Below are 18,595 nucleotides of genomic sequence, written 5' to 3'. Positions count from 1 at the left end.
AGGGAGGACCTGGCCTAGCAGTTCGGACTGGACTGTTCCCATTGGGCACAGGGTCAAGACTGATTTGCATATGGATGGGTTCCAACTAGAGTGGCACGGTGAGCAAAAGACCGCTGGATTAAGGACCAAGTCTCTCTACTGGGGTGAATGTATGACATTGTTCTACATTCTGTCCATCAATTGTTGTTTTTGCACCATATAATACAGCACAGTGCCTGACATTGGTGCTTAGCAGTGGGATCCAGAACCTGAGTTTAGCTGTACCAGACAATTCATACGTTAATAACCATCAAACAATCCACCAAATCAAAGTCTAAGTTCTGATCACTAAAGGCACCGTTTTCTTGGAGGTTACCAACTTTAGAAGATTTCAAAAGTTTGTTAAGTCACCAAAAGTTTGAAGAACTTTGAGGTTGACTGCCACACCTTGCCCACACTGAGGATCAATGACATGATGGTGTTGTGCAAGGGCAGGAACATCAGCTTGGGCATCTCTGCAAAGAGGGACATGGAGAAGGCACTCAAGGCTTGGGGGGATGCCAGGAGAGCCCAAGCACTTCTGGAAAGTGAAATCATCTCTGACAGTGGGGATGAGGATAATAGCGGAGAAGTCATTGAGGATGAGGGGTACAACAGCCTGGTCCCCAATGTCTGTTCAAGGTGGCCTCCACATGTGGTAGTGAAAAGAGCTAGACTTCAAACATAGGCCTAAAAATCTTGGACCCCAGATAAGTCTCCTAGAGCAGGAGGAGAGGAAATTGGCCTTGGAGGGGAAAATGCTGGCCCTAGAAGAAAGAGGGGCGTAGCTGGGCACAAAGCCAGAGGACGATGGTGGTAACAATGAAAATGAGGTAATTGGAAAGGGGTACTTTCTATCCAAGGTTGCCCACAGGCATTGTTTCTAGATATGTTGAGGGGGGTTTACATTGACAAATGACAAAAGTGTAGCATCTTACAAGAGAGGGCTTTGAGGATGAGAAAGGTGGGTACCCAATACTGAGGGTCCTTATCATGGAAACTGGTCCCAACAGTGTGAAGGAATAGGCTCTTAACACTTGAGGATGAGGTGGCTGTATCTTATTCATTATCCACACATGAAGGAAGCACTCATTGAGTTTTTCAACTTACCCCTGAAGAATACAGACAGAAGTTTATGAACACTCACAAGTGGGCACCACAGACATGGACTGATTTTGTGAATGCTTTTGTAAAGTCACTAGATGGCTGGATTAAGGGTAACAGAGTGAACATGTATGAAGTGTACAATTTAATGGTCAAGGAGCACATGCTTACTAACTGCTCCTCAGTGAAGTTGCACCAGCATCTGTTGGATTCCAAGCTAGCTAGTCCAAGCGAGCCAGTGTGAGATAGCTGATGAATGGGTATGCTCTAGGGTGCCCACGAAGTTCATGGGGGTGATTCCAAGATAGGAGACATATCCCCTTTCAAGGAAAAGAAAGGGGTAAGGAAAAAAAGAGAGGATCTTCCAAAGAGTCCCTAAAAGTTGCTGAAAAGGGTGGGGTGTGGCAGAGCCACATCCCATTCCAAGGAGAGATGGTACCTGGGAAAGCATTTTGACCCTTCAAAGGCTGGGGTGTGCTATGACTGCAAACAGCCAGGGGAACATGAGACATGAGTGGAGATTCTGTGTGAAACAAAATGTCATCCACTGATGTCCATTCCAAAGTCATTGCTTGTGTAGAGATGGGGTGGAAGTTGTCCCTAGGAATTGCAAAGGGTATACACAGAGCCCACATTAGTTTCCCTGAGTAGGGAGGAAGTTGAACCCTTAGCCTACTGGACTCCAAATATGGAAAAGTACAGGTAGTGGCCAAGACTCAATGAGGTTGAAGAATTTGAAGAATAGGCTCTGAGTGACCCAGGTGCCAGCATAAACATGGTCATGGCCAAGCTGTTTTCCCATACCAAATAATCCCTGATGAGGTGCATTGGATCGTCAACTCTGGCAATGTTACAACGTCTCATTCATTAGCTGTGGTAGACTTTAAGTGGGGACGGTTTACTAGCCCTAAGAAGGTAGCTGTGTCTCCTGCCATTCAATTGAGTTTCTGCTGGGGATAACTATGAGAAGGACTCATGAATCAATGCAGGATCTTCCAGAATGAGTGTGTGTCTCCACTAGAGCACAAAAGGTATTGAGGGAAAGTCAAGGATCATGGGGCCTGGAAGAATGACCCAGGGCCCTAGTACCAAGAGGAAGAGTAGGAAGGCTGCTGAACCAACTTCTAAAAGCCCTAACCCCCAGAAGTAGCTTAAACCTAGGGTGCCTGATGTAGAGGCTTCTTCCTTAGGACACTTGTCAGAATTGGCAGAACTCCAAGGAGCAGGAGGTCCGTCCAGTGAGGACTTGAGCCATGGACAAAAGACTTGTCCCACTCTTGAAGGCCTGAGACAGTTGGCTATCAGGCAAGAACAAGGAGATGTCAATGGTACCACTGGCATAATGAAACTTGAGGGTGCCCCTCTGCAAGGTACGTGGATGGCCCACCTCTGGACTCATTAAGGAGCTCTCTGGGCAGAGTACTGTGCTGTTGGAGCCCATATTATGCCACTGAATGGTGCCCATGAGGTAGACTGGGTGGAGCGAATCCTGTATAGTGAGGCAAGGAAAATGGTGGTCCTCCAACAATACAGCATGCTTCCTTAGCCTGGCTCATGACATCCCATTAGGTCAGAGGTCTTCAATCTGTGGGGCGAGACCCCAAGTGGGGCCTTGGATTCCTGGTAAGGGGGTCGTGCATTAGCCAGCCTCACTTGTGCCTGAATTCCAAAACTTTTGCATTCGTTTTGGAAAAAGACAGCCCTCCTGTGATGGTTATTTTCGCTCCTTAAAATGCTTCAGCTGAGTCTGCTGTGCTGTGAAATATTTTGTTCCAGGGTGCCTGGTCGCCTGAAAGAAATGCAAATATGACCTATTAGTTAACCTGGAAGTGTAAAGGGTGCTTGGGACCCAGTGAATCACTCCAAACTTTGTGATGATAACATTTTTTTATATTTTGAGTGGTAGTGCAAAGAGTTAACAACTGGGCTGTGAAGTGCTTGCTTTTAATCCTAACCAGTATCCCTTAGGAGGTGTTGAAGGGACAGTTATTTAAAAAAAAAAAATTACATACACCCTGGTATTACTAAAATCTACATTTTGGAAGAACCATTTTATCGTAAAGCTATTTACACATTTTGTATCAGTCTATCTTATACTGTGTGTAATGCAATGCAAGTCTAAAATAATGACTTTTATATTCATAGTGCTTTCTGTCACAGGCTGAGACCTCCTAGCACTAAAAATACACAAGTCATTATTCCTCACTGCACCAACCAAGATTTAATTTTGTGGCTCTCCGGTTACACACAGACCTCTGCAGTGCATTAACTAATAGAGGTTTCATAATGTACTACAGTGCATTTCCCACTGAATAACACATTTAAAAAAGAAATTCATTCACAATGCCCATTATTTTATATGTAGGTACCTGATGACCCAAAAAATGTACAGAATATTTTTGAACTTATTAATGAGAGGCTTGTACTACCACAGCATCACTCTTTTTGATGCTCCGGTGGCGCAAGTGTCTCAACTATACCTATGAGGCAGCACAAAGTCACCCTGAATGGCTTTGCATGGCCTCATAGATACAGAGTAAGACAAAGCAGTGCACGTCCCTGTGTTGCCTTACTCTGCGTCAAGGAGGTGTTCCATAGGTGTTGCGTGGGGGTTCCCACACAACACCCATGGATTTTGTTGCTGCCCCATGTTTACAAAATCACGTAAACCTGGGGCAGCACCAAAAACGTACACCTCCCCAGCGGAGGCGAAACAAGGAGAAATATTTGGCATTCTGCAGCTCACATGGAAAGAGGTAAAACGCCTATTGTGATTGTTTTCTTGAAGGAAGATGCCCCTACCTGCACAAAAACAATGTTACCTATGTTGGTGCTAGGCAGCAATTTGTGTGCCACTGCAAGGGGAAAGGACAGGAATGCACTGTATTTCATAGATATGGTGGATTCCTGCCCTTCACATTGGTGTAAGGCAGAGCCGCAAGAAAAGACTTGCGGCGCTGCCCTATGCCAGTTCCTCATAAATGAGGCCCTTTGCTTTTAGCTACACCTCTGACCACACCCGCACACTCACTGACCTTTGGTTGGCTAAACACTGTTTAATATTATTTCCTCACTGTAAAAATGATTTGCTGTGGGAATTGGGGGTGTTTATGGCTGTCGATGATCAGGAGCACCAGGTTCTGGAAAGTTTCGGCAGGCGGGGGTCCTTAGGCCTAAAATCTTTTGACAAGGGGGTCTCGGCATCAAAAAGTTTGAAGACCTCTGCACTAGGTGGACATCTGGGGCAGACCAAAGGTTGGTCCATTACTAGTGGCCTCAGATGTCTAATAAAGGTCAAGGAGCTCTGTCACTTCTGCGCCATCTGTCAAGCCAGTGGTAAAACGGGTCAAGCCAAAGGCTCCCCTAATAGCATTATATGTCAATCCCCACCTTTGAGAGGGTGGGGATTGATATTGCTGGTCCCCTAGACCCCAACAGCATCAGGAAGCAGATTTGTCATGGTGATATATATATTCACTGAAAAAATCCTAAGGTTAAAGTAGCGTTATAGTTAGTTGTGATAAAAAAGATCTATTTTTGTTAAAACAAAACCTTGGAAACTCACTGAACAAAACACCATCATCATACAAACTTTATTCGGTTCATGTAAAAAAAAACCATAAAAGCGTCACATCAATACATAATAACATTATTTAAAATCAACCATTTCACAGTATAACACAGATTATTAAAGTTACATAAAAATACCAGAGCTAGTTTAAGTATAACATTGTCAAAATATATCTAATAAAACACCCATTACACTTTATATGTTGCAGATCATAATACATTATGGGTAGCAAACTCCAGATTGCATGGTAAAATCATAGGGCACTTGGGCAAATTAATTTAATTTTCTAAGCCACTCAATGAGTCACTAATATGGAGCATCTTGGAAAGGAACATGGCAACCCTGTAACAAACTGCCACACCATTTAGGTCATACAAATACTAAAAAGCCTCATGATGGTAGATAATTCTTTCTTTTAAAATGAGAGGTTTGAGATAAAATTTCCTAAGTAGAACCTACAAAAAAGTGCTGTATGCTGGGTTGACTGCTCCAATCTGTGATCACAGGCGCATTTCCAGATAATGCTTTCCCACCGTCCTTTCCTGTGGTCATACAATTAAAGATAAGAAGGCAAAAACTAGCTAAAAGATACCTATGATAAGTATTGTGGGTTAGCATAAGATACAGTTTGCAACCAAGTTGATCATTCAGTGTGGTGTAACGACCCCCTGACACCTTGTGAAGATCTAACTAAGCCCTTTTCTATCAACAGCCCCTAAAAACATGCTCCTTTAGATCTCTTCTAGAGTAGAGAGTAATATCCTCTGGGTATACTCAGAGGTCTCTCTGTCTGCCCCATCGCACACAACGATTGTTTTATATGCTGCAGTCAAGGGATTTTGTTAACCTGGTCTAGTCCCATTCAGTCCTTAATAATTGAGCTAGTGAAATGGGTTTCTGTTTCGGACCATACAGATCGCAACGGTTAAAGTAACGTTATAGTTAGGAGAATTTGTCAATGACATCATTAACATTTTGAACTAAAAAAACACAGAAATTCACCAGTTATAGTTAGCAGCACTAACTATAACTTGAGCCCGCCTTGCACTGCTTATGACCTCACACATGACATCACTCATAAAATGTTCTATGACATCACTGATGACCTCTCAATTGACATAATTGATTGCATTCCTGATGACATCATCCAATAAGTGTTCTAGCTTGTTTTATAGTTTACATAGTGGTGGGTAAGTACCATATTACTTGTCTACCTAATTTTGTACATTCAGGGGTTCAGGTAATGGGTGTACGTGTTTTAAAAAGTAGGGTGTGTGCATGGACTGTCTTCTCCATCAAGCCTTCTCTCTCAGATGATGAGTGTGCATAGTAGGGTGTGTGCATGGACTGGCCTCTATTTCCACACCTCTCTGTCAGATAACGCTTGAGCATAGTAGTGAGTGGTGATGCACTGTCCTGTCAAATCTCTATCTCAGATGACGGGTGTGCTTATTAGGGTGTTAGGGTGGACTGGTCACTCCTTTCAGCCCTCTCCCTCCAGATGAGGGATGTGGAAAGTATTTGGGACTCCAGATCCCGGTCTCAGCCCATGGGCCCTAGCCTCCTCCCATTCAAAGCCGTGGGAAACATGGACATTTTAATGTAAGCAAAGCTGAATCTGGAATTGCAAACATCCTCAATCATCATAACCTGTTTAGTTCAATACTTTTGCCCAGTCCTGTCTTGAAATTTGGCTTTCTTAAGAAACCACAAGACATACAGAATGCAGCTGAGAGACTGGTAAAAAGTTTGACCTTATTTGTAACCTCATTCGCCAGTTACACTGGCCCTCATCCAACCAGCTGATTCCATTCATGTCTGCTTTTATCCTGTACCAAACGTGTTATACACAAACCTAATGATGTGGAGTAAGAAAATCTTCAAAAACTCATGACTCAAACATCAGGGATTGCAGGCTCCCACTCTGTTTACAGTCCCTAAGCTTCTTATGTCAACTTGGGGAAGCAATGCTGCAGCTGGATCTTCTCATTACAAGTGACTTGAGCATGCTTGGTCAATCTCCCTTTGCTACTGCTCCAAGAGAACATGTGTAGGTCAATGTTCGTGCTTTATAAATACACATAAATAATAAATAATTAAATTCACTTGTTTGTCACAGATCTCATAAAGAGTTTGCATAAAAAAACCATTGGCCTGAACCTCAGGCATATGTTGGTGGAGGAAAGGGCATAAAAGGGATATTATTCTTCCTGCAGCCAGTATAGACAGGAGATGACAAGAAGGTACAGACTTAAAGGGTATACCAATCATCAAGAGGCCACCGCTATACATTGTCCACTTAAAAGCACTGACAAAATAGGTGGACAGCACAAACCAAAACTCAAAAAGGTATTTTTGTTCTACTCAGTCAAAGTCAAATTTATGAAATACTATATATATATCATGCTTCACAACTTACATATTCACCATCTTTGCCTCACCACACGTCCCCCCAAGGACTTGTAAAAAGAAAAATTATAACTACTGCTGTAAACTTACCCTTTAAGGCCTTTTCCAGTTCACTCTTGTTGTTTGCAGCATGGTACCAGGTGACAAGCAGGCCATCCTTTTTGGCAATGTTATACTGGTAGGATAGATAGTCTAACAGGTCGTCATCGGTGCTGAAAAAGACTTTGTCAGGTGAATCTGCAATAATCAAAAGGGAGAAAGTTATGAAAAAAGCAATACTCTTCTTTTTATTAATTAAAATAATGTGCTAGTTACAAGTGGAAAATCTGGATGGTGTGATTAAAAACATTGAAAATAAGTTCTGGGCTACAGCAAGGTTGCAGTACTAGGGTGAGGTACATAATAACTCATAGCTCAAATACACCACATATGTCATCTATAATCATGTTAGAGCATGTTTTAGCTCTGATATGTTCTTTGATGTCCGGTTCTGGTGCTGAATACTTTCAGAAGAGACTGAGGGCCTGATTTAGCTTTTGGTGGATGGGTTACTCTGTCACAACGGAGACGGATATCCCGTCCGTCTTAATGTAAATCCCATTATATCCTATGGGATTTATATTTCAGTAAACAGGTTATCTGTCACCGTTGTAAATGTAAAATACAAATCAAGTATTTGTAAAGCGCGAACAGTTACCTACAGGCACCCCGGGGCTGGGGGCCATTGGGAAGATTATGCAAACTATTGCCCAGAGTCACATGGTGCTGGGCTGACCTGTCGCTGGTGCGGAGAACCGAACAATGGGCCCTAGATCCCAGCGTCAGTCGCCCTGGCCACGGTGCCACACCTCTTCCCTACTGAGTAACTCATCCTCCAAGGTCTAAATCAGGCACTGAGTCGTAATCTATAGAGCCAATTCACAAAGTACGTAAAAGAGCCCTCCGAAGTACTTTTTTACATGCTCTTAAGTGTCTTTGTGAATTGGACCCAAAACATCTAAAATAGGAATCAGATGAGAATATTTAGGTCACATTTCTATACAATTAGAACAAATAGAAAAGACTGTGCCCTTTTTGCACTTTGATTAATAGGGAGTTATACGTTTTGTATCTAATTAAAAAAGGTGTGTAAGAGAACGTCCTGTAGCACTGCTTTTGTGAATCAGCCCCCTAAATGTTTGGGCTTAATCCAAAGGTAAACATAAACTTGCATGTGAGTAAATCTACTTGTTTAACTTTACTTTTCTATTTTTGAGTAACTTTACTACTTTATACTATTTGCCATTTACAAGTTTAAAGTTAATCACAACTGTGGCTCACACACCGTCCTGGACCTGAATGGATGGGGTGGGGCCTAATTTATGAGTACAAATTTACCATTTGTTGCTTTTTAAATGTAGGTGGAGATCTCTCTATGATATAGTATAGGAAAATGTTTAAAAGTTTATTAACATTTTTACAAAAATTAGAACAAAATATTTTTGTGATAAATATTAAATACATATATTTATTTTAAATGTAAGTTACAGCATGTTGGACCTGGCCCTTTACCCAGAGTTAGCCCCACACCTTTTGTGTGGTGAGGCAGGGGCACATACAGACGAACACCTGCGTGTCACCTGCACCAGATCTAGGGGCGTGGCCAATGACTGGAGCCACACAGGCATGGGCCGTCCCTGATTGTATGTTGACGGGGCGGCGCTAGGATGCTCTGCTTCGCTGTATGAAAGGCAGTGGGTGCCTCAACAGCTCTCCTGCCTAGAAATGTAACAGTGTGTTCTGTAACTGGGTCTTATGTAAAGCGCCTCAATACACCTGGGTCTACTTCGCACTATATAAATATGTAAAAATTGGGTCTACTGAGGACTGGCAAAGACCAGCCCGATCTGGTTCTCTGGACGGCAAATAAAAAAAAAACATAAAAGTAGGGGCTGTGGTAAATATGAAGCATGGCGAACGTGAACCTTTTATGCATGTGCAAAAAAAGATGAGAGGGGCGCCATGCTAAAACATGATGCATAGCGCCCAAGTACAAATTTTAAGCATGTGGTTCCCAACAGGAACACATAAAAACTTCAGTGTAAGGAAACTGTAGTTGGCCGGTGCTCCTCAAATAAAAAAACGGAAGTGAAGTATCGGGAGCCCACCAGTAAGGAGCCAGGAAATGTAAGCTACGGAGGAGTGAACCAACTGAAGCAGAAGGCGGCAGAAGATGAGATCATCCTGTCTAGGAAAGATCTTAAAGCAAGTTGTATACTCCATCTGGGCGATATCAGAAACACATCAGAACTAAAGAAATCCACGGTTCAATCACATTATTTGGCTCTAGCAACTACCTCTATTCAACCGTACATTGTTTTAATTACATTAGGTTTCTGTTAACCCGCTTTACATTGAATATTTTACATAGATCTTTGAGATTCCCTGTACAGAATGATTGGTCGAGAGTTTTAAATAATCTCCCGTGTGACGACGTCTCGACACAATCGACGATACACATATTGTTTTTCTGCAAATTTTACTCGACCCCGAGGAAAAAAATGGATCATCCATGTACTAAAAAGATCCAGTTTGAGACAATGTCGTCCAGCATTTCTATTTTTGCAGTTGTTAGATAATAAATTTACCATTGTCTCTGTTACTGCGTTCACATTTTTTTTTAAATATCATAATCAATGTTGATATGATCTTAACTATATTGTGCTGAAATAGGATAATGCTGTTTTTAAATTGTTTTCTTTTTGTACATGAGAACTTTTATGGTTAACTTTTTCAGTTACCGAATAAAGTATTTTGAGAGAGAGATCATACTCTTGCATGCGCGCTGATGCTCGACCTAAAAACGCATCTTTCTTTGAAGGTGGTTTTTAAAACGCGTGTTTGAAAATTCCACTTTTAGAAAGTGTACAAGAAAAATTGGAAAAACAACTCAAGAAATTAGAAAATGGATCACCCAACATCAATCATGCATTCGCTGTGTTAAATGCCCCACTTATGGACCATAATACAAGTGTAGTGTCCTGAAAGACTTTTTGCTGATGGATTTCTGTTGCATTTTTCAGATTATAGTTCCCAAGTCATTTAAACCGTGGATAGGTAAGACTATCGGGTGTGACGTGTGGGTACTTTTCGATTGAACATTGTGTATAATTGAACTGTGTTTTCCTTTTAGCTGTGATACATAGGACATCCGTGGACCCCATTCACATGTGGGCCGGTTTTGTCAGCAAGGTATGTTTATGCAGCAGCGTTTAATCAGAAATATATCCATGGCAGGCATTGCATGTTGGTGCACTTCATTGATGGTGAAAGAGGTCTTGATAGAGTCACACATTTAGTTTTTTATACCATTTTGATGGTTTTCACGAGTGATTGGGTGTCACTGTTGTACAAGGTGCTTTTTATCAAGTGTTTTTTAGAATTCTGTTATTTGGTGATGGATTGTGGGCAAGCGATGGATATCATGACATAGTGGCAGTTGTTTGTTTGATTTTCCTTTTCTTGGTTTTTGTTGCAGTACCATTAGGATTCAATCTCTTGCAACACTGGGTCTTGAGGATGGTCACACGGACCTCCTCTGCCATGAGACTGAAATGTCAACAATTTGGTCTCTCTAACAATAGGAATAATACCACATGGTGCTTTGAAGTCCCTCACAGCCACACAAAGGGAGCTGAGGTGTGCCCTGCATATCCAGATTGCCCATCACCAGGCTGATGGCCTTCCTTATCTAGAGTGGTGGGAGGAGTTGTCACTGACACCTGACTAGTGCTGTGCCTGGCCTCTCACAATGCTGTCTCCACCCCTTTATAGTGTCTGGAGCCAAGACAGGGCAAGGCAAGATCTGTCCACTACAAAGGCTATCTTTTGACGTATGCCTACCTCAAAGGTCAAAAGGGGTATAAGTATTGGACCTGTAACCCCAGACTTTTAGAACACTTCTGGACTGAAGACTCTGCTAAGAATAAGAGTTGAAGAGCTGTCAGAAGTACTGCCACTTTGCTGTGTTGCATTGCTGGGTCGGCCTGAAGTTGCTGCTTTTGTCTGTGAGCAGTGAAAGAACTGGACTTTGCTTTCTGGAATCCTAGTTTCCAAGTTCTCCAGAGGCCTGTGTGTGCTTGCCTCCAGTTGGATATCTCAAGGCCATCAAAGACTTCATCTGCATCTACCGTAAACTCCTCTTCTGGGAGGTCTGACCTGCCAAGTGGTGCCAACTCCATTGAGCCATTGGAGGTGGTTTTGCTGCTTCAGGAGCTCAAAATCCACGCATCACCATTCAGCGCTGTTTTACCCACCTCAAGCTTGCTGTGTGGGTGAAAAACCAATTCATCGCCGCGTTGGGGCTGAAAGATTAAAGCAATGCCTGTTCGCCGCTGGATGCCTTGCTGGAGCCCGAGTCCAGAGCACCATGCCTCCAACATCGATGTAGGCCCTCCTAAGTGGCTGAAGGAATTGATGCATCACCTGCTCACAGCTGGAAGAATCAACACATCGTCTGTTTCGGCGCTGCATCGACCAAGCGACAGGGATTTTCCACGCATCGATCCTTTGCACCAAGTTTCCATCGCATCGCCTCGCAGTAAGGAGCCGTAATTTTAGGAATCCCTTCTCCTCACAGTAAGGAATCGATACAACACTTATCCTGTGTGCCGCAGAACTGATGCTTCAATTCCCCTGGGACTCAAGAACCGACGCATCGCTGAGTTTCCTGATGCTTCCATCTTTTGCAGATTAATTTCATCTTGGATTTTGATGTATCAAAGGCACTGCATGCTAAAATCAATGCATCCATGGAGTTCTATGGACAGAATTGCCTAAACCTTTAAAAAGTGATATCTTGAGTTCTGTATGTTGGATTTTGTGTCAGGTTGATCTTGTTTGGTTTTGATAGGGTTGATTTTTCCAAGCCGATGTGCTGTCCCTTTGAAGTGTTTTCACTGTTGCTGTATGTGTTTTGTACAAATGCTTTATATTTTGCCTCTGAGATAACCCTGAGGGCTCGTGCCAAGCTACCTAGGGGGTGAGCAAAGGTTATCTTGGGTGTGTAACTCTCTTACCTGACTAGTAGAAAGGGTCTCTACTTGGATAGGGTGCATACCACTGCCAACTAGCAACCAACATTTCTAAAATTCTATTATTAACTTAATTTAAAATTTAAAATTCAATCATTTTGAATATATTAAATTTAAAGTAACATTATTTTTTTCACCTAAGTAAACAAAATATAAATGTTTTTAAAAGTATTGAAAGTCCATTAACAATAATGTAGTTATTTTAGTCAATATTTATTTTTAATAAATGTTACAGTAAGTAAAATCAAAATATGTAGTTTAATAAGTTAATCTATTTAACATTAGTTCCTTTGGGGTTCTATTTTAAATTCTTAACTCCATTATTTTCCATGGGAGGGTACTGCAGAGTGGCGTAGCACTTATACTGTAGTTCTGAGTGGAAGTACATTTGCGACTCTTTCGGGCCTTTATGGCTGTAACCGTAGAAGGGCAGTTTGTAAATAGGAGGGGGCTTACACTTTTTGTGGAACAGTGCATGCCCCTCCCTCAACCTGACCCTAACCCTGCCTTCACCCCTCCTTAATTCCCCTTAATCCCTCACCCTTAGTAGTAAGCATTCTCCATTTTACAGCCACTTCCCTCATTTACCACTATAAAGTTTACTTACGTGTGCGGATATCTCTACACATAAAAGATAGGAGGGGCGGAGGCATTGACCTCTGGACGCAAGTATGTGAATGGTATTTTTCAGTTAGTTTAGTAGTACTGTTAAACATACTATAAAATACAGTTTGTGAACAGACGCCATTATGTTTATTGTTTTTTTGTGATGCACATGCTGCAGAACTAAATTCTAGCCGGAGAGACAGCAGATCCAATACATGTTGATTGGTACTTTATGCAAAAAAAGAGGCATAGCTAAACATGCATAGTTAGCAAAGTAGGGCCACTGTAATCTGATATTTTAAGACTGGAACGTCATCGGTAAGGAGAGGCATAGATTTACATGAATAATGAAAAACAAGGCAAATCATAATATATTATCATACAGAAATGAAGGGGGCTGACAGGGAGAGTGATTAGAGCAGAGATAAATCCTACGGCTAACCAGTTTGCTCCTCATACATGCCTAGTATCTGTGGAAGAAGAGGAATTTCTAGAAGTTATAGAGGCCACATTTGGCAAAGTGTAGAGTTCCAAGACTGTCCGATTTACTACCTGCCACAGCTGCTGACACAATGTAAGCTTTAGTTGCAAATAAACTGATTTTCACAATATTCACTTGACAACATTTATGTCAAAAGAGATGAAGTTACAGACTAGATGAGCAACACTGCCCAGTGGACTAGATTAAAAGCACTTGACTCCAGGGTAACCATCAACCATACTGCCCTGCAATACATTCATGGGGAAGCAACTATCCTGGAGAAATTCAATGGCAATGTTTTTGGAAGTATGCCAACGTAGGATATTAATTATGGTGCCACTAACACTTGCTGAAAAATTGCCTGTATCGTGTCAGATGTCAAATACATTAGCATTTTCACTTTTTCCTAGTGTAAATCATGTACTGGACATTTTCAAACAGGAACCAGAGATTTACTAAATATTTGTAAAGCAGTCAAAATATGTTCTAAAACTGCAGGGAAAATTATTATGAATTCTACTGTATTGTATTTGAGTATTAGTCATAGCATATTGGAGAGACTACATGGGGCTTCCACATTACATTGAATGGTACCACTGTTGACTAGTTCTGTCAACAAGTGAAAGACTTAAGGACTATGTAGAGTGTATTGTTTTGCTTCCTCATTCTAAATGTCTCAAGGTGAATTGTCAGATTAGGGTGGTTCATGTCAACGCAGAAACACATTTTAAACTCAACTTCTTTTTGGGCAGTGGGACAATGGGAGAGACCAAGGGGAATGTTCCCGCTGCAGATTTGAATGATGTCTTGGTCTAGAAGGTTCTGTATTTTTTCCTTGACTTTTCTATGAATACTGAATGGGATGATTCTGAAGTGTTTAATGACAGGTTTGACAGTTTTTTCTACATCAAGGATGATCTGTCTGTCTTTTAATTTGCTATGCCTTGAAACAGGTTTGGGATGAGTTTCTCTGCATCTGTAGAGAAGATTGGCTGCATTCTTGGGCATCATCTGACACCCCATCTATGATCCTGCAGATTACCTGCAACAGGCCAAATGTGATGATTGAATTGAAACTCAGTGAACATTCCTTGCTGACAACAACTTCAACTAAGTAGATGACCCTAACAATGGTGTGAACGCTGTGTGTAAGAAGAGGATGAAAGAAGCAAAGACACCTTAGATGTCATTTAGAGCCATATGTACAAATATGTATGTTAGTCAATCAGAAGGCCGAGTTTGAGGGGAAGTTTGGCAAAATCAGCATGGTTTATAACAGTGATGGTGACACTTTTGTCTGCTAGGAATAGGACCAGCCTTCTACTTGCATAATTGTTGACCACTAGCTCAGAGAGCCTGTCATCATCTTTAACTAACACTCTACTTTCGATGGAGAAAACATTTGCATTCATGAGTCTGTCAACATGGACCCAGATGACAAGGATTGTGATCAGTGGTGTACAGTGACTTATTTTAGTCCGTACCATGAACGCACACGTTTTAATTTTCCATGAGGCAATGATGTGTTTTGGTCATGTTTTGCTCATGAAGAATTGTTAGATGAGGACTTTCTCATGCTTAAACTTCTACAGACACTTTGGAAATAGGTCAGATTGTTGTAGCTGCAGCAGTTGCTTTGTTAGCCCAGACATACCCCTGAGTGCTAGAGTCAAACTCACAGCAAAGGAATGTGCATTTGGGTCTCCATTCCGCAAGGTGTATGCTTCCAATATGGTTTTTGGATTCACCTATTAGATTCTTGAGTTTGTGACAACTCTAGACATTAGATCCACAGCTTGCAATAATTTAGGAACAAGAGCTTCTTCACAAGTGTGGCCAAGATATTGATCTTCTCATGAAAGTGGCAGATAGTGAAGTGCACTGGAGCTAGGACACTTTTCATAGTGGGGTGCTGGCCTGTGGCATCTGTTCACTAAAATAACAAGGCTTCTGAAATTCTTCGTGTTGATACCAGTCATTTTAGCAAATTTGAAAAACCCTTTTGCAGCAGTGTGATAAGGCCTCATATTCATTTTTTTGTTATTTGCATTGGAGAACGGGAAACAGCCTTTACCACACAGTCTTAACCATGCAATGCCTTCACCATGCATACCTTTACCACTCAGATGCCACCACTTATGGTAAGTGCATAAGGTATATATATATATGATCAAACTTTGTGAAAAGCGAAACGCATAATGGCGGCAGGCTGGCTGGAAGGAATAAAGCACTCTAACTAAGAATTTATCTTGGGTCTGCTCTTTCGTCTTTGTTGGATTGGACTCGATGGCTGTCTGGAGTCTGGTGGGCGAATTACATGTATATATATATATATATATATATATATATATATATATATATATCCAAAACAAAGTTGCTCCCATCAGTGAAGGTGCCACACACACGGAGAACTCTGCGGCATCCACTATGGAAATCTAACTACAAATACCAAGATGCAAATGGTGATCACGCCCACATGGGCGGGACTACAAAACCATCGCGAGTGCGATGTGAACTCTTGTTGCCTCATCTCCTCAGAAGCCACAATCATTGATAAAGGGTGCCAGGTCACCCGAAACGCGTTTGGAACTGCTGGCTTAAATCACGAGCTGAAACCTGCTATGTTACGTGCCCTGCGAGTGCTGCAATCAAAAAGGACTGCTAAACGACTGTGTGTGGCACCTTCACTGTTGGGAGCAACTTTGTTTTGGATATATATATATATATATATATATATATATATATATATATATATATATATATATATCAGCTCCAATTCTCACATCCGGAGGAAGCGAGGAGACCGTACCCATTGAAGGGGTAAATTTGTTTTTTTTTCATTTCACAGAGAAATAAAGCGGGTATTGACTCTTTTCGGCATAGCGCATTTTTCCACTGTGAGTGGAGACAGGGTGACGACATGTTTAAATAAACAGAAAAACAAGAAAGCAATCATTTCTGGTGCACACTACATCTGCAGTAACATATTTAAAGGACAAAAAAATCTGTTTTGGCACACGGGCACCATCTTGAAGTGAGTAAAAATCTCAAAAGCAACGCAGTGAATAATACATGTGTAAAACAATACGTGAGTGCAATATAGCTCTGTAGAGCAATTACTCAATCATTGACATGGCTGCGAAGGGTCTATGTACATGATTATGAACATAGAAAATACACAATGAAAATGAATTTTCTTTTTTTTTATAATGGTGCCACTTAAATCCACCAAGGCAATATCCGCTTGGAACAAGATATAAAAACGCAATAATAAGTAACTGTTCACATTCATCCCAATTAAAAAATGAATCATACTTCCCCACATTTTTTTATGGAGAACAGCTAATGTACAATATTTTAACAACTGTTATGGTAACAATTTGATTGGTATTTCCCAAAAACTAACAGAATTGCGCCCTGGATGGGCAATCAAATAAAAAGGGAGATAAACTTTCTCTCCTGAATTGCAGTCTATACAATGTCCTTCTTTATTAGATATATTGATCGTCTGGATGGCAGTTCATAATATAAGAGATAACATATGTAGTTTAAATGACAAATCTTAAGACCTAGGAGAGCACCTTCATGAACACAGTTACTCGTTGACAAAAAATTCATAGTCCAAACTAGCACAGTAAAACCATTTTTTTCATTTTTTATATACAATACAGCACACTCTATCCCAGATGAATTGCTAACTCTTCCTCTGTATTTAATCCTAAGGGAGATTTAGTCTGTAGATCAACCATGTATTTGGATTCTAATATGCGTAATTTAAATTCTCTATTGCCTCCCCGTTCGTGGGGGAAAACATGATCTAAACAATAAAATCTATGAAGATTTCTATCACTTTGGTGGAATCTAGCAAAGTGTCTCGCCACGGTATACGAGAAATCTTTCTTCTCAATAACCATGGCGTGTTCTAAAATTCTATGTTTTCCTGGGTGTATAATGCTGCCTACATAACACTTTTTACATGGACAGAGTAAATCCAATAGGGAGTGGTGCAGGTTAGGAATTTATTGATGGTTCAACTCAGTTTTCTGTCTGGGATCTAATATGTAAGAGTTTTAGGACTGTTTCTACAAGCTTTGCACTTGGAACAGGGAACAAATCCTGTTAGATTACTCATTCTAGGATTTTGTGGAATCCCTTCAAAGTGACTCTGTACCAGAGTATCCCTAAGGGATCAACAGCGCCTGTAAGTGATTTGCGGATGGTCTGATAGGCTTTTTCCAATCACCGTGTCTGATTTGAGGATATTCCAATTACGTGACATGATCATTCTTACTGCATTAGAGTCACTCAAGAATGTTGTAATAAATATTGGTGTCTCACATTGATCTTTGTTGGGCTGATTCTTGTCTCTGAGGAGAGTTTGTCTAGAAATATTTTCCACTCTACCTAGAGTTTTCCGTAATAGTGATGGTGAATATCCTCTCACGATAAATCTATCTATGGCCTGCCCAGCAGCTTTTTGAAAATCACTGTCTCTAGTACAGTTCCTCTTAAGTCGTAAGAGTTCCCCATTGGGGATATTGTTCTTTAGAGATTTCGGGAGATTGCTGTGGTCTTTAAGGGTCGAATTTCCAGCTGTTGTTTTCCTGAACAGAGATGTACAAATTTCCCTTTCTTGGATAAAAACTCTGAGCTCAAGAAACTCCACCTCAGTTGCACTGTTGTGCCCACTAAAATGGAGTTTAACTGTGTTACTATTTAGTTCCTTATGATATGCTTCTGCCTCAAGTCTTGAGCCTTTTCAGAGAATAAAAAGGCCATCGATGTACCTATACCAACCCACTATAGACGAGACCTAGTGGTTGTTACATTCGGCTCAGGCCAACTAATTCTCCCACCAGCCTACGAGCAAGTTTGCATAACTGGGGGCGTAGCAGGTGCCTATCGACATGCCTTTGACCTGTCTATAGTGTTGTTTCTGGAATAAAACATTTTTGTTGGCTAAGCAGAAAGAGAGAAACTCAATTAACATTTCGTTATGCTCTGCGTATTTTAGAGATCTGCCTTTGAGAAAGTAACGATTTGCATTAATACCATTTGCATGATTTATACAAGTATATAAACTTGTTACGTCAAGTACTGTCATCAACATGTCAGCTTCCCATGGTATATGTGATATTACTCTACTGAAATCTTTAGTATAACGTATATACAATGGTAATACTTTGAAAAAATCAGCGAGAAAGAAGTCAATGTATTTTGACATAGATTCAGTCAAACTTCCCTTGGATGATATGATTGGACGCCCGGGTGGTTTGTTAGCATCTTTGTGAATTTTTGGAAGGTGATAAAACATAGATATCACTGGATGGGGAC

The 18,595-nt window shown here is 41.1% G+C and overlaps 1 protein-coding gene across 1 annotated transcript in view; it reads right to left on the bottom strand.

Annotated features, from left to right (window-relative positions):
- Positions 1-18,595, bottom strand: part of FAM151A (family with sequence similarity 151 member A) — a 203,165-nt gene that overhangs the window by 123,471 nt on the left and 61,099 nt on the right. The window contains exon 2 of the mRNA XM_078673442.1: positions 7,193-7,339. Within this exon, the coding sequence (XP_078529568.1) occupies positions 7,193-7,339 (147 nt within the window). The remainder of the gene's footprint in view (positions 1-7,192; positions 7,340-18,595) is intronic.

This window comes from Lissotriton helveticus, chromosome 1_2, assembly GCF_964261635.1.
Source record: "Lissotriton helveticus chromosome 1_2, aLisHel1.1, whole genome shotgun sequence".
Taxonomy (NCBI): domain Eukaryota; kingdom Metazoa; phylum Chordata; class Amphibia; order Caudata; family Salamandridae; genus Lissotriton; species Lissotriton helveticus.
Note: the sequence above shows the minus strand (reverse complement) of the source record. Positions and strands in the feature narration are given on the sequence as shown.